The sequence below is a fragment of the Pangasianodon hypophthalmus genome, chromosome 20 (assembly GCF_027358585.1).
Source record: "Pangasianodon hypophthalmus isolate fPanHyp1 chromosome 20, fPanHyp1.pri, whole genome shotgun sequence".
Classification (NCBI taxonomy): domain Eukaryota; kingdom Metazoa; phylum Chordata; class Actinopteri; order Siluriformes; family Pangasiidae; genus Pangasianodon; species Pangasianodon hypophthalmus.
Window position 1 is genome coordinate 1,728,860 of NC_069729.1, and position 17,825 is coordinate 1,746,684.

At 39.3% G+C, this 17,825-nt stretch overlaps 1 protein-coding gene across 1 annotated transcript in view; it reads left to right on the forward strand.

Annotated features, from left to right (window-relative positions):
- cacna2d3 (calcium channel, voltage dependent, alpha2/delta subunit 3) overlaps positions 1–17,825 on the forward strand; it is a 51,494-nt gene that overhangs the window by 4,184 nt on the left and 29,485 nt on the right. The window contains exons 3-10 of the mRNA XM_053242430.1: positions 2,381–2,497; positions 6,086–6,145; positions 12,568–12,730; positions 14,762–14,893; positions 15,303–15,363; positions 15,837–15,987; positions 16,779–16,853; positions 17,175–17,264. Coding sequence (XP_053098405.1) covers positions 2,381–2,497; positions 6,086–6,145; positions 12,568–12,730; positions 14,762–14,893; positions 15,303–15,363; positions 15,837–15,987; positions 16,779–16,853; positions 17,175–17,264 — 849 coding nt within the window. The remainder of the gene's footprint in view (positions 1–2,380; positions 2,498–6,085; positions 6,146–12,567; positions 12,731–14,761; positions 14,894–15,302; positions 15,364–15,836; positions 15,988–16,778; positions 16,854–17,174; positions 17,265–17,825) is intronic.

Sequence of the window (17,825 nt, forward strand, 5' to 3'; positions counted from 1 at the left end):
GTCATATATGTATGACAATATAATAATTATAATGATAATTATAATGTTAGCATTAACACTTAAAAATATTGGTATCCCTGCACGATTGTTCCTTTCTGCAATAGCTGCCTACATAGGGAGCATTTTTTGGAAGGAGCATTTATTCAGAAGGTAGCATTAGGAAAGCTGAGGTGTCTTCTATGTCTCCTACACTCTTATGGTTTCTCCAGTTTTTTCTACCACCAAATGTTTCCCAGAGGAAAGAGTTAGAACTTGTTAAAGATGTTAAAAATCCTTAATTATCCACTGAACCCTTAAAAAAAACCTTGAAGAAACCTTTTTTTATTAGAGTGTATGTATTAACTTGCTAAGTGTGCAGTACGAAAGTTTTATTCTTAATACCTAGAACATTTGAAATTTTTAACATTTTTGCCATTTAGCTACCTTGGTTCTTGGTACACTCTTAGAAATAAAGGGTTCTTGAAGAGTTGTTTAAGAGTTCACTGGATGATAAAGGCTTTTTAGCCTCCTCAGTGATAGTAAAGCACACCGTTATAGGGTTCTACACAGAACCTTTATGGGTTCTCCTAAAGGGACCCAGCTAAAGCTTACACACATAACAGTATGTTTGTATATCCTCAGCAGGAAGGTATGAACTAAGCACACTTTTGTGTCTTAGTGCAGTACCATAGCTGTAGCCTTCCCTATTTGATAGGTTTCCAAGTAGAACCCTATTAGAATGCTAAGAGCCCTAAATTATCCATCAAGCTCTTAAACAACAATCGAAGAGCTCTTTTTTTTTAAAGATTGTAGCACCTGAGAGATTCTTTTCGGAGAAAACATTACATTCTGGGGTAGATCTTGCAATTTATGAGTTAATTATTAAAAAATACAATATCATAGTAACACAAGCAAATAAAAATTCTTTTAATATAATATCATAGTAATATCAGTTATAACACAGTTTATATCTGGAGAGAATAAGACTTCTAAATGTTGTTGTAAACAAGGCAGATGTATCTGACAGCTCCTGAAAAACGGGGTGGCTCTTCTTCTCATTACCCGAGCCAGCAGGACGATCATGGCTACTGATGAAGGCCTGTGAATTACAGCATGGTGGAGAAAGAGAGGAGAGAAAGGAGAGGAAGACGGGATGTGGGGAAGGGAGGGGAGGACAGGCGTGAAATGAAGTGTTCCACCTCAGTAACTCTCCCCCCCCTGACTCCTTCTCACTGTAATGGGATGTGTGTTGTGTGTTTGGAGTGTTCTGGGCTCGAGCGCTCAGTGTAGGAACATGCGTCTGGATTTGTGTAGGATTTGTTGCTTTGTTGCCCATAAAAAGAATAGAACAGATGTTTGCTATATGGTGTGGCGGCATTTATGTGTGTGAAAATGGTTTATTAAAATTTTGAATAATATCCTTAATACAAAAATTAGCATTTTTGTCCAGGTGGTTGTGTTCAATACGCCTGCGCTGTGTTGAAAGCATGTTTTGCGTGTGTGTGTGTGTGTGTGTGTTCTGCAGGCTCAGCATTGTCTGAAATGTAGCTCATTATCCCGAGCCACCCAGGCTTGACGCGTTATTATCTTTCTCCCGTGTTCAGACTCCATTTCAATTACTCTCCGTCCACGTGTGGCTCGAGCTCCAAACGTTTTTTTTTTTTCTGGCGCAGACGTCGACCCGCCCCTCGTCAGTCTGATCTTCAGCCAATTGCACAAATTACAGCAGCTTCTCAACCAGTCAGAGAGCTGAGATTGAGCCTCGTGTTGAGACTGGAGGCATCTCAGTGGCCAACTAAAGATCCTGACCAGAGTTTATCAGCAAATCAGATCATACAGAAGAGATCATCGCTTGTAACTTTTCAAAGTCTTTCTGTGCGCAGATGTGTAGGGAGAAGAAATCAGCATCGACACTGACACAATGATAGCAGGAAGCAGACATTTCCCTATAAAAGGCTAATAGGCTAAAATCCCAAATGGCTATCTAGGTGGAGTTTAGAAGCTATTAATTCATACCCTAGTTTGTGCACTTATTCAGGAAGTCAAGGGAGATTTGGGATTTGGCTCAGATCTAATCAATGAATCTCCTTCATTGTGCCTGCAACATCATTTCATCATTCTGTAAGATGTTGTAAGATGTCTTGAAATGTTATGATCTAATTTAATCCTACAATATCTGAAATCTTCTATCAGGTCCTGTTGCTCAGATCATGACAGAGAACACACACATATGGTTAGAGATCAACTGTCAGGACTGTCTGTCTACCTACATTTTTATCTCTTTACCATTTTGACATTCTTTCTGCAAAAAATGTATTTTTTAAACCATGAAACAAAGTAATATTTCATTGTTATCATTTGACTTTGCCTGATAAGGTTGTTCTTGCTTGTAACCCTTCAGAAATGTAAGGAGTATGAGCGCACAATTCGGATGGAGGAGGCTGACGGAGCCAAGCTGGTGCAGAGCATCTCTGAGAAAATGGCTGAAATGTTCCGCAGCAAAGCGCAAGCTGCACGGGTGGGTATGAACATTCAGGACAGTCTGAGTTCCAGAGTGAGTCTGAATCTGTATTGTTGATAGGGTCAGCACAGAGTCTGAGTTTTCCTAATACCATGATGGTTCAGGAGTGAGTCTGAGCTTTTTAGTAAACCGTGTTCACAGTGAAAATGAGTCTTCAGTACACTCTTAAAGTTCAGGTGGCAGTTTGGATTCAGGAGTGAGTCTGAGTCAGCAGACTCTCTGGATGCATGAGTTTGACTTGGCACACTCCATAGATTCAGAAGTGAGTCTGAAGTTTACATGCAATGCCAGTCCAGGAGTGAGTGAGCACATTCCCTGGGTTCAGAAGTGAACTGGAGCTTTCAGTATACTTTTGTGTGTGGAGTCTACGTTTTTCTAGATTCAGAAGTGAGTCCAAGTCAGTAAAATCTCTGAGTTCAGGAGTGAGTCTGAGTCAGTACACTCTCTACGTTTAGGAGTGAGTCTGAGTCAGCACACTCTCTACGTTGAGGAGTGAGTCTGAGTCAGCACACTCTCTACGTTTAGGAGTGAGTCTGAGTCAGTACACTCTCTACGTTTAGGAGTGAGTCTGAGTCAGTACACTCTCTACGTTTAGGAGTGAGTCTGAGTCAGTACACTCTCTACGTTTAGGAGTGAGTCTGAGTCAGTACACTCTCTACGTTTAGGAGTGAGTCTGAGTCAGTACACTCTCTACGTTTAGGAGTGAGTCTGAGTCAGTACACTCTCTACGTTTAGGAGTGAGTCTGAGTCAGTACACTCTCTACGTTTAGGAGTGAGTCTGAGTCAGTACACTCTCTACGTTTAGGAGTGAGTCTGAGTCAGTACAATCTCTGGGTTCAGGAGTGAGTCTGAGTCAGCACACTCTCTACGTTTAGGAGTGAGTCTGAGTCAGGACACTCTCTACGTTTAGGAGTGAGTCTGAGTCAGTACACTCTCTACGTTTAGGAGTGAGTCTGAGTCAGTACACTCTCTACGTTTAGGAGTGAGTCTGAGTCAGTACACTCTCTACGTTTAGGAGTGAGTCTGAGTCAGTACACTCTCTACGTTTAGGAGTGAGTCTGAGTCAGTACAATCTCTGGGTTCAGGAGTGAGTCTGAGTCAGCACACTCTCTACGTTTAGGAGTGAGTCTGAGTCAGGACACTCTCTACGTTGAGGAGTGAGTCTGAGTCAGTACAATCTCTGGGTTCAGGAGTGAGTCTGAGTCAGCACACTCTCTACGTTTAGGAGTGAGTCTGAGTCAGGACACTCTCTATGTTCAGCAGCAGTGACTCTGAGTCAGTACCATGTACAAGTTCAGAAGTGAGTCTGAGTCAGCACACTTTGCTTGCACATTTGATGGTAATGTTTAACACGGTACTGAAATAGATTGAAGTACATTTATTATAGCAAGCATTAATATTACCCTGATTACATTATTTATTTGTTTGTTTGTTTGTTTGTTTATTAGATGAGCTGCTAGTGTAGCAGCTAACATTTTTTGAGGTAGGCTAGTGAAACTGATGATCCAGTAACCCTATGTATGTGGGCCAAAAGGGTTCAGCATCTTAACTGAGTATTTTTAAATAACAGGTGCTACTGATTGTTTATTAACGCTAACCTTGCTACAACTGCTAGAGGTTATTAATCTAATTAGTAACAAAATTATGTAGCTTATAAATACACTACAGATTATGAAGCTCATGTTTTCTTTCTTTTTTTTTTTTACAACAATAACAAGCATTTCATTTCTTACATCTGGGCTACAACTGGATCCATCTGTCAGCAAGTTTGCAGTGTTCATGTGGCAACAGTAAAATCTGACATTATCCAGAGGGAAGTGATGGAGTGACTGTAAACATTTTTTTTTCATTCCTGAATTAGAAATCAACTCTTCTGCTGTTTCAGCACAAAATTAGGGTTTTTAAAAGAGCATATCATTTATGAAATAATTATGGCTAATCGGTTGCTAATGTAGGTGTGTGGTCTGAGTGATTTTCAGTTAAAATGAGACACTGAAGCAAGCAGCAGTGCATTCATTTAAAACTATGCATATATATATACACACACACATAAATGTTTAATCCCAGAGCAGCACTAAGCATTTTATTATTATTATTATTATTATTATTATTATTAATTTATGTACTTCCTTACTACTTACTTATAACCTATTAGACTATACCTCAAATTTTTTCCCTTAATATTTTTTTATGTAAGTTAAAGACGCTTTTGTCCTTTATTTCATTTCATTTTATTCCTCGGATAAAGCTGCAGTTTCTTCAGCGGGTGTGTGTGTAAATCATGCAGTATAAATGAGTGTGTAAACGTGTCCCCCCGCCATGCCGCTCTTCCTGTGTTTAAATCTGAATGTGATGTGTGTTATTGATGTGATAGAAATCCCGTTATCTCTGAGCCGCAGCGTCGCACTGGAATTACAGAGAGAGAGAAAAGCCCACCTGCAGTGTGTGTGAGTGTGTGTGTGTGTGTGTGTGTGTGTGTGTGCCTCACTATACAAACTGTAGATATTAATTCAGGACTGCCGAATTTGCTGTCTTGAATTAATATCTACAAAACTGATATAAAGGTTAAGCTGCGTAAAAAACCCAATCTGTGAAAAAAAAAAAAGCAAATAAAAAGATATATAAAGCCTCTGTAGCTAGTACACTGTAATATATATATATATATATATATATATATATATACATATATATATGTATATATATATATACACACACATATACAATACCAAATATATCTTCTGTTTAAATGGTCAGGATAAAGATCAGTAAATTCTGAAAGTGAAGGAGGCTATTTGAAGCTAATAACATGATTTTGGTGCAGATTAATAAACTCCTGTCCTTTTCCCATTTACAGTTTTATTTAAAAAATGTATATGATGCATGAATAGATATCTTTGGTTTCTATGATTGATTTTTTCATGTTCCTTAGAGAACTTAACAAGCGTGTAAATTATCCATGTTGCATAGAAAAATAAAGGTTAATTATATATAGCTCTTAAAATACGAACTACACGGTGATATGGCTGAGAAACAGTGCAGAAGAACAGCCAGAGGAACAGGACGGAGAGGAAAGCAGAGGCTTTTAGCGCTGTCATTCTGAATAGAAATAGAAAAATGATTTATCATTAAGTGCTAGTGTGTTTTTTTTTAAAACATGTCAGTCTCGAGGAATGGAAAACATTTTAAAGGTAAAATTGCAAATTGATTGTCAAAAATATCCAGTTCCAGGTCTACTGTGCCTTGATTTTTGTTTACGTTGCACCCATTTCCACCGACCCCTACTGCGACATTTTAATTTCTTTTCCTCCGGCAATCTCTCTCTCTCTCACACACACACACACACACACACACACGCACGCACGAGCTAAAGTGACCCATTAATAGAACAGAGACCTCAATTACCCTGTAAGTAGGTTAAATAATTATTTGTTTGATTTTATCACAGGGACTTGTCAGTTCGTACGGGTGTAATGCTAATTAGTACAACTGTATGTACAACTGTAACACAAGCACAATCTCATAGTTTAACATTTTAAATATGACAGTTATTTAGAATTACAATTACACATCGTTTTCCCCCTGCAGAGGCTGGTGGAGGCGGCGGAGGAGGCGCACTTACAGCATGAGGAGAACCCCGACCTGCAGGTAAGATCTGCCTCAGGACATGTGCATGACATTCAGAAAAGCCTGGGGATGTTTTTTAGTGAGAAAAAAAATTATCACACCAAATCTCTCCCACACTTACCTTGTGTATAGTAAACACTATCCACTGTAAACACTACCCACTGTAAACACTGTAAACACTATCCACTGTAAACACTACCCACTGTAAACACTATCCACTGTAAAAACTATCCACTGTAAACACTGTAAACACTATCCACTGTAAACACTACCCACTGTAAACACTGTAAACACTATCCACTGTAAAAACTATCCACTGTAAACACTGTAAACACTATCCACTGTAAACACTATCCACTGTAAACACTGTCCACTGAGAACACTATCCACTGTAAACACTATCCACTGTAAACACTATCCACTGAGAACACTATACACTGTAAACACTATCCACTGAGAACACTATACACTGTAAACACTATCCACTGAGAACACTATCCACTGTAAACACTATCCACTGTAAACACTATCCACTGAGAACACTATCCACTGTAAACACTATCCACTGAGAACACTATCCACTGAGAACACTATCCACTGTAAACACTATACACTGAGAACACTATCCACTGAGAACACTATCCACTGTAAACACTATACACTGAGAACACTGTCCACTGAGAACACTGTCCACTGTAAACACTATCCACTGAGAACACTGTCCACTGAGAACACTATCCACTGAGAACACTATCCACTGTAAACACTATCCACTGAGAACACTATCCACTGTAAACACTATCCACTGTAAACACTATACACTGAGAACACTATCCACTGTAAACACTATCCACTGTAAACACTATCCACTGAGAACACTATCCACTGAGAACACTATACACTGAGAACACTATACACTATAAACACTGTAAACACTAGCCACTGAGAACACTGTCCACTGTAAACACTATCCACTGTAAACACTATACACTATAAACACTGTAAACACTATCCACTGTAAACACTATCCACTGTAAACACTATCCACTGAGAACACTATCCACTGAGAACACTATCCACTGTAAACACTATCCACTGCAAACACTATCCACTGAGAACACTATCCACTGAGAACACTATCCACTGTAAACACTATACACTGAGAACACTGTCCACTGAGAACACTGTCCACTGTAAACACTATCCACTGTAAACACTATCCACTGAGAACACTGTCCACTGAGAACACTATCCACTGAGAACACTATCCACTGTAAACACTATCCACTGTAAACACTATCCACTGAGAACACTGTCCACTGAGAACACTATCCACTGTAAACACTATCCACGGTAAACACTATCCACTGAGAACACTATACACTGTAAACACTATCTACTGTAAACACTATCCACTGAGAACACTATCCACTGTAAACACTATCCACTGTAAACACTATCCACTGAGAACACTGTCCACTGAGAACACTATCCACTGAGAACACTATCCACTGTAAACACTATCCACGGTAAACACTATCCACTGAGAACACTATCCACTGTAAACACTATCCACTGTAAACACTATCCACTGAGAACACTATCCACTGTAAACACTATCCACTGTAAACACTATACACTGAGAACACTATCCACTGTAAACACTATCCACTGTAAACACTATCCACTGAGAACACTATCCACTGTGAACACTATCCACTGAGAACACTATACACTGTAAACACTATCCACTGAGAACACTATCCACTGTAAACACTATCCACTGTAAACACTATCCACTGAGAACACTATACACTGAGAACACTATACACTATAAACACTGTAAACACTAGCCACTGAGAACACTGTCCACTGTAAACACTATCCACTGTAAACACTATACACTATAAACACTGTAAACACTATCCACTGTAAACACTATCCACTGAGAACACTATACACTGAGAACACTATCCACTGAGAACATTATCCACTGAGAACACTATCCACTGAGAACACTATCCACTGTAAACACTATCCACTGAGAACACTATCCACTGAGAACACTATCCACTGTAAACACTATCTACTGTAAACACTATCCACTGTAAACACTATCCACTGTAAACACTACCCACTGAGAACACTATCCACTGTAAACACTATACACTATAAACACTATCCACTGTAAACACTATCCACTGAGAACACTATCCACTGTAAACACTATCCACTGAGAACACTATCCACTGTAAACACTATCCACTGTAAACACTATCCACTGAGAACACTATCCACTGTAAACACTACCCACTGAGAACACTATCCACTGTAAACACTATCTACTGTAAACACTATCCACGGTAAACACTATCCACTGAGAACACTATACACTGTAAACACTATCCACTGAGAACACTATCCACTGAGAACACTATCTACTGAGAACACTATCCACTGTAAACACTATCCACTGAGAACACTATCCACTGAGAACACTATCCACTGTAAAAACTATCCACTGAGAACACTATCCACTGTAAACACTATCCACTGAGAACACTATCCACTGAGAACACTGTCCACTGTAAACACTATCCACTGAGAACACTATCCACTGTAAACACTATCCACTGAGAACATTATCCACTGTAAACACTATCCACTGAGAACACTATCCACTGAGAACACTGTCCACTGTAAACACTATCCACTGAGAACACTATACACTGTAAACACTATCCACTGAGAACACTATCCACTGTAAACACTATACACTGTAAACACTAACCACTGTAAACACTATCCACTGAGAACACTATACACTGTAAACACTAAACACTGAGAACACTATCCACTGAGAACACTATCCACTGAGAACACTATCCACTGTAAACACTAACCACTGTAAACACTATCCACTGTAAACACTAAACACTGAGAACACTATACACTGAGAACACTATCCACTGAGAACACTATCCACTGTAAACACTAACCACTGTAAACACTAACCACTGTAAACACTATCCACTGTAAACACTATCCACTGTAAACACTATACACTGAGAACACTATCCACTGAGAACACTATCCACTGTAAACACTATCCACTGAGAACACTATCCACTGTAAACACTATCCACTGAGAACACTATCCACTGAGAACACTATACACTGTAAACACTATCCACTGAGAACACTATACACTGAGAACACTGTCCACTATAAACACTGTAAACACTATCCACTGAGAACACTATACACTGTAAACACTAAACACTGAGAACACTATACACTATAAACACTGTAAACACTATCCACTGTAAACACTATCCACTGTAAACACTAAACACTGAGAACACTATACACTGAGAACACTGTCCACTGAGAACACTATCCACTGTAAACACTATCCACTGAGAACACTGTCCACTGAGAACACTATCCACTGAGAACACTATCCACTGTAAACACTATCCACTGTAAACACTATCCACTGAGAACACTGTCCACTGAGAACACTATCCACTGAGAACACTATCCACTGTAAACACTATCCACTGTAAACACTATCCACTGAGAACACTGTCCACTGAGAACACTGTCCACTGAGAACACTATCCACTGTAAACACTATACACTGTAAACACTATCCACTGTAAACACTATCCACCTGGAAGTGTGTGTACTTTTATAAATAACTGGACTGAAGTACCTTTTAAATGTACACTCCATGCACCTGTCCAGGTACACACTAAAGATGTGCACGTGATGCTATCACTCCAGCGACAAGGAATGGTCCCCTTTAGTACCTTTAGTAGCTTTTTTTCCATGTTCTCTGACAGTGTATAAAGCCGTTATAAGGATACAGTTTAATGATGTTAATGTACTAAAACAGTGACCTAGAAACAACAACAACAACAACAATCTCCAACTGATCATTTACACAAATGTCTACTATTAAAAGAATGACTCCATAAGATAAATATAAATATAAAATAAAGCACATACTGTATTTTCACGTTAAGCCTTTTCCATATTATAAACTAATCATAATTTTAAACAATCTTATCGCTTCTTGATGTGTTAGAGAAAAACATCACCATTTTGTCTACCTAATACATTAAATATGAATAGATTATAAAGTTACGTTGTAGCTTGGTGGTTGTTTTCGTGCATTAAAAAGCGTTAAGCTTTATTTACTTATTTTTAATATATTCAGTATAAGCATTTTAGGATGTCGTGAATTCTGCACGCGGAAGTTTTTGTCAGAAATGTTCGACCTAATTCGTGCCCGAGCTGCGTGCACATGGCCCTGGGTGTGGAGTGTGACATGCAGCACACGCATGGTGGAGGTGTGGTTCTGGTGTGAGCTCGACAGCTCCACTGCTCCACACCCAGGCTTAAGATTAATGACGTGTCGTGTCCGAGCCCTAAATGGAAAATTCACCAGAGCAAATTGCGTTTTTTTAAAAAAAAGTGATGGCGGCTCCCTTGGAATAATGAACTCGTTAATAAATTCTCTTCACGAATGAAAAATAAAAAGAAAGAGTTTCTGCAGGATTTCTGCATGCATACGCAATAGGGTTAATGACGCAATCAGCATGTGAAGCGCGCGGGCTGGAAATATTTCACTTTATTATGCTAATAAAATAAATGCATGGCGTCTACTGCACCATCCTACCTCTGCTATAGTAACATTTGCACTAATTACCTACAAATAATACTACCAAACTCTACAACTGTCTGAAAAATATACTGGAGTGAGATTTACTCAACAAAAGCATGTTAACAAATTTAAATAAATTTAACTAAGCATATTTTAAGTACAATTTACATGGCACCATGCATTATTCTCATAAAAAATAAAAGTAAATTTAACTAGCAGTTTTCTCTTTTTTTTTATAAGTAAACCTAACTTGAGTTAAATTGCACAAATAAAACAAGTAAATCAAACTTCAGTCCCACTGTTTTAAGAAAATTTAACTTACCTACTTCATGCAAGAAAGCTCAAATGGACTGCACATAATTTCAACACTGTAAAAAGTATCATAATCAAATTAAACAAATCTAAATCTAAAAATATCATTCCTACTTAATGGCAGCTAATACCTTCACATTAATTCAGTTTAACATGCAAATGCATATGCAAATTGAGTTCTTAAACCACACCCCCACTTGAGTAGCAATCAGTTCAAGTAAACATTACTTCTTTTTTTTTTTCCTAGTTTTGTGATCACTTGCAAAATAATATTAAATTCGACTCTGTAAAGTAAATAAAATATATTCTTTGGGTTTTAGCCGCATATTTACACGAAGTCATTTAGTACAGGACTGAAAGCAATTACGTAATTCTAATAATTTTCTTGTTAGTGTAAAAATCCCAGATTTGTTTTTGTCATATTTAGTGAACTACTGAATCATTTTTGTCAGTGTACCTTTTTAGAACCTTTATCTTTATGCGTATCTTTCACCTGCAAAGGTGTGTGTATGTGTGTGTGTGTGTGTGTGTGGAGTAAAGCTTTAATCATACACCAGCGTCTGATTATGCACCTTGACATATTTGTAAAAGTATAATACTGTGTGTGTGTGTGTGTGGGTGTGTGTGTGGGTGGGTGTGTGCAGACACATATGCAGTCATTGTTAGCTTACCATCTGAGGTGAGCCGCTCAAAAAAACATAGAGTTTAAGTGAGACAGTAGTGAAAGATGATGACAAGAGACTAGTGACTGAGACACAAGCTCACTGACACTGAGTGTGTAACTGAGATGCAGACTTGATGACAGCATGCGCGTGTGTGTATGTGTGTGTGTGTGTGTGTGTGTGTGTGTGTGTGAGAGAGAGAGAGAGAAAAAGAGAGAGAGAGAGAGAATACTCTGAACGCACTCACAGTGACAGCAGTTGGAGTGCAGTGCAGGCAGATCTGCTGTGTGTGCACATTTTTCCTCTCTGCTCTCTGAGCGTGTTACAGGAGCGTCGAGCCGTGAGATGAGCTGTCACTGCTGGACTTCAGGAGGACGACAGCCCTCTATTCCTCCTCTACTGTCCCTCACTCTGCTCCAATCCACTCCTTTCCTCTTCTCTTATCTCCTCTCCTCTTCTCTCATCTATACAAATAAAATTGAATTGAACTGAATGTGACACCATACACACCAACACAGTGCTGTCATTAAAAACATTTCACAAGCCTGCAGATTTTTTTTTGACTTTTAATAGAACCTTGTTTAAAAATCCTTACTTATACAGCACTTTTCTTTTTGAATGTCACAATGAAAGCTGGTTAACCAAAAGGACGATCAGACAAAAAGAAGTTAAACCAGACTTGTGTTAGGAATAGTTTTAATATAGTATAGTTTTGCTGCTGTCTTTAATGGATTTTGAAGCATGTTAAAGTGTGTGTGTGTGTGTGTGTGTGTGTGTGTGTGCGTGTGTGTGTGCAGTACGAGTACTTTAATGCTGTCCTGATAAACGAAGTGGATGAGGATGGGAACAGCGTGGAGTTGGGAGGAGAATTTATCCTGGAGCCAAACGATCACTTTAACAACCTGTCAGTTAACCTGAGTCTGAGCGTGGTGCAGGTCCCCACCAACATGTACAACAAAGGTAAGCAGGACTCTAACCCTGCCTTCAGACATAACAAAGTGACAGGTGAGCGATGATTTCCTGTGACACGGAGCTGTGATTTCAGTGACAGCAACATTTGCAGTAGAGATTTTCTCACTTTTCCCAAAGTGGAAATGATTGGCTTTAGTATATTTCTTGGATTTCTTGAGAGTTTCTCAATTCTATGCAAATGAGGTATGACTCTGTAAAGAGATAAATTGATTGTCTTGAATGATCCCTGGGAGCAGTCATACACCGCATGTATGGGGTCTGACGTTTCTTCAGTTCCCCACTCACAACTTTAGTTCATACCTGCAGTTAGTTCCCAATTACTGTCTGACACACAAATGGAAGAAAAACTTATAGGTGTAGTTTCATCTTATCTTGAAGTAGCAGCTTCTACATGTGTATAAATTGTACAGTGGACTGCAGGCTATACATGTTGGGCACCATGAGCACTGAAAAAACCCTGGAGGAGCCACACCCACATGCAACAGCAGCAGTCGCTACAAAACAAACTAGTCTCAACGTAGCGATATTCTCTACTTCAGTTCTGACTTACGCTTGGTTTTTTGTATTTCTTAGCATTGTAAAATACATTTCAGGTAAAAAACAACTTACAGTAATACAGTAAGACAGTAATAGCTGTCTTAACACATGCACAAGGGACAATCAGGAAGTGACATCATTAACTCACTTGCTCACTAGTGTGAATACAGGGTTATATTTCTACACACATCATTCACTGGGGCATGCATTTTATACATAGACATAAAACCTTCATGCATAGTGAGAGATGCTGTGTGTGTGTGTGTGTGTGTGTGTGTGTGTGTGTGTGATTTTAAAGCCCTGCTCCACTGATCTGGAGAAGATTAGCTTATCGTCAGCTCCCCACTACAGGTCAATAATCACCCAGGAAGGGACAGTGTGTGTGTGCGTGTGTGTGTGTGTGTGTGTGTGTGTGTGTATGATTACTCCTCAGTGTCCTCTGTTGCTGTAGTTTCTTTGTGTGTGTGTCTATAATGGTCTTTTATTGTTCTACTCTGTGCGTTTATTGTTCGACTTCATTAAAGGGAAGAAAGGGAATGAGGTGGTTTAAGAGAGAAAGGGAAATTAAGGTCAAAGGTCAAGAGTTTCTTAGGTTTTACTTTTTTTTCCTTTTTCAGCAATATTTACTGTTCTCTGTAGCACCATGGCAATATTTGATGATAAGAAAAAGCGAAAAAGCTGAAAACAGCTTTATTGTTGTGTTGTAGTGGTGTAAAAACAGGATTTTTAAAACATGTTGCATTATTCTGCATATCAGAGGAAACTGTGATTATTTAGTGTTTTGTAGTGGATGAAATGACATTCTACAAATTTCTGTAAATGAATAACTGAACCCTCGCACTGTTATGTGGCATCTAACGTCAAAAGGTGAAGCTGTCAGTGCGGCAGGAACAGAGAGTGTCCTGGAGGATTGTATAATGACTTTTATTTTTCATTGTCTGAGAGTTGATGGCAGACTGGTCAGAGCAGCGATACTGCTGTAAGAAGCTGCAGTATTACAGCGGTCATGTGATCTTTGGTGAAATCAGTTAATAATGTTGCTTAATGGAGCAGGACGGCTGGCGCTCTCTCTCTCTCTCTCTCTCACACACACTCACACACATACACACACAATTCCAGGAACTCCATACAGTGCCTATCAGATATGCATGCATTTAAATAAATGATGCTTATATGTTCTGTAGACTTTACAACTGGAAAGGTATCCAAATGTTTGCACATGCCACAATTACTATTTTATTGTAGTCTGTATTTTTTACTTTCATTAAATGTAAAGTACCTGTGCATTAACCTTTACATTTAAAAAAAAAAAAAGTTTGTTGCAGAGGTTGTCAACAAAATATGTCATTTGGTCAGGGGTGCCCAAACTTTTGCAGACAACTTTGATATGCATTTTTTTTACATAGATAAGCAAGCTCTTAAATCTCTAAAATTAAAACAAAATTTCTAAACACTCATTTTACAAAAGCTCTGTGTTTTCAGATCCTGATATAGTAAACGGTGTGTACTGGTCTGAGGCTCTGAATAAAGTGTTTGTGGATAACTTCGAGAAGGACCCCTCACTCATCTGGCAGTATTTTGGAAGTGCTAAAGGTTTTTTCAGACAATACCCAGGTAAGCAGTGTGAGTGTGTGTGAAGAGGGTGTTTGCTAGTGATGTTTTGTTTGCCAGTGTTTTATTTTTACAGGCTATTAGAGAGAGAACATGCTCAAATTAATCAAATAAATCAGACAACCATACATCATGCAGTCAATATCCTATTGATATTTTATAGGTGAATATAGGAAAGCTGTAGGTAGAAGTATTTCAGACATGTATCTTACTTGTCTCTTTTTGTCCATGCAAGAATTTTTTTTCATATGAAAAGAACAAATCCCGAATCCCAAAGAACCAAAGAACCACTGTTGGGCTTCATAACCGTTCAGAAGCCTTTAGCTGATCTTTTTGTCACTTGGAATAAAAAAAAATCATCTTCATAACAATTGAGATGAACAACCATGTGTGAATTTTTTCCTCCTTACAGGTGTGAAATGGCATCCTGATGAACACGGCGTCATCTCATTCGACTGCCGCAACAGAAAATGGTATGAGCCAGAAATTTTTCCTCGTACTGTCTTATAAACAGTGGACAAATTTGTTTAAAAAAAAACCTGATAGTGAAACCGCTAAAAAATGTAACTATGCAGAAAAAGATTTATATACTCCATGGACACTCTTAGAAAATTCACAACCCTTAAAGGGTTTGATGGTTATCCCTCTGGTGGAACTCTTAAAGGTTTTATTTGGAGTGTTTCCCTGTCAGAAAGGGTTCCAGGTAGCTAAGAACACATAATTATTCACTCTAAAAGACTCTTTAGTTAGCCAGCTGAATAAACCATAATTAAGGATGTAATTAATAAATCAGTGCCATGGAGATGATATTAATGATAAGTCCAGAGTGCTGTTGAATTCTGGATTGTGATTGGTCAGAAAGTGTTGATTCATTTTCTATAAAAGCAGCTCTGACAGTGGTGCAGCGTTTATAACCTCATTATGATTCTGTTTTTTTCCTCCTCAGGTACATCCAGGCAGCCACGTCTCCGAAGGACGTGGTGATTCTGGTGGACGTGAGTGGCAGTATGAAGGGTCTGCGGCTCACCATCGCCCGGCAGACCGTCTCCTCCATCCTGGACACGCTGGGAGACGACGACTTCTTCAACATCATCGCTGTGCGTTACACACACAACAGGGTGTAATGTTAATGTCCAGTGTGTAGTGAGTGAGTGAGCCAGTATGTAAGGGATCGAGAGAGAGAGAGAGAGAGAGAGAAAGTGAGTGAGGGATTGAGTGAATAAGTGAGTGAGGGAGTTAGTGAATAAGTGAGGGAGTGTGTGAATGATAGTGAGTAAGATGGTGAATTAAAAAAGTGAGTCAGTGTGCGAATAAGTAACTGAGTGAGTAACCGAATGAGGGAGTGAGAGAGTGAGTGAATGAAAGAATGATTGAGTGTGTGAGTGACTAAATGAGTGAGTGAATGAATGAGTGAGTGAGTGAGTGAATGAATGAGTGAGTGTGTGAGTGACTGTGTGAGTGAGTGAGTGAATGATTGAGTGATTGTGTGCGCAGGTGACTGAGTGACTAAGTCACTGAGCGACTGAGTGAATGAATGAGTGAGTGTGTGAGTGACTGAGTGAGTGAGTGAATGATTGTGTGCGCAGGTGACTGAGTGACTAAGTCACTGAGCGACTGAGTGAATGATTGAGTGATTGTGTGCGCAGGTGACTGAGTGACTAAGTCACTGAGCGACTGAGTGAATGAATGAGTGAATGAATGAGTGACTGAGTGAGTAAGTGAATGAATGAGTGACTGAGTGAGTAAGTGAATGAATGAGTGATTGTGTGAGTGTGTGAGTGACTGAGTGAGTGAGTGAATGATTGAGTGATTGTGTGTGCGGGTGACTGAGTGAGCGAGTGAATAAGGGTGCTACTCACCTCTCTCTGCTTTCTGCGTGATTCTGCAGTACAATCAGGAGATTCATTACGTGGAACCGTGTCTGAATGGAACTCTGGTGCAGGCCGACAAAACCAATAAAGATGTGAGTCTCTCACGCTCACATTCTTTCACTCACTCACTCACTCACTCACTCACTCATTTATTCATTCACACATTAATTCACTCACTCATTCATTTATTCATCAACTCACTCATTAATTAATTTATTCATTTACCCATTCTCTCACTCACTTTTCTTCTCTCCTCTATTCTTTCTTTCTTTTTTTCTTTCTTTCTTTCTTTCTTTCTTTCTTTCCTTGCTTCTCTTTTTTATCTAATGGAGCAAAGCACCTCTTTGTGTTTTCTTACATCACTGTGAGTGGATGATGTTCTTTAAAGCCAAGTTGTCCCTTCTTCCTCACAGCATTTCCAAGCTCATCTGGACCGGCTGTTTGCGAAAGGCATCGGGCTGCTGGGAGACGCTCTGACTGAAGCTTTCACGGTTCTCAATGAGGTGATTCTGTCTTACACACACACACACACACACACACACACACACACACACATGCATACACACATTAAAGCCAGTATTGAAACTGATTTTGTTCATGGGCAGAACATGTGAAACACTATAGAGATAGTAACACTGAACCTTCATGACTATACTACCACTGGCCACTTCACCTACATGATCTTAAATCATACATGTGTGATGTGTAAGCTTTATGTAAAGTTTTGATTGGTTAAAGTTAGGATGAGGGGCGGGGCTTGTCTGAAATACAATACAATTTCTTTTAATCCCATTTCTGCTTGACATCTGGACAGTGGGAAAGAGATCCTTGTTTTCTCTCTCTCTCTCTCTCTCTCTCTCTCTCTCTCTCTCTCTCTCTCTCTCTCTCTGTGCGTGCGTGTCATCCTATTCTTCCTCCTCCGCCTCTCTGAGACACTCTGTGATTAATAGCCGTAATTAACATCACTGATTAACAGGCACACTGGAGAGAGCGCAACGCAGAGGAGATAGTGGTCAAAGGCAGTCCACTGACTCGTTTTATCTCTCTTTCTCAGACGAGTGGAG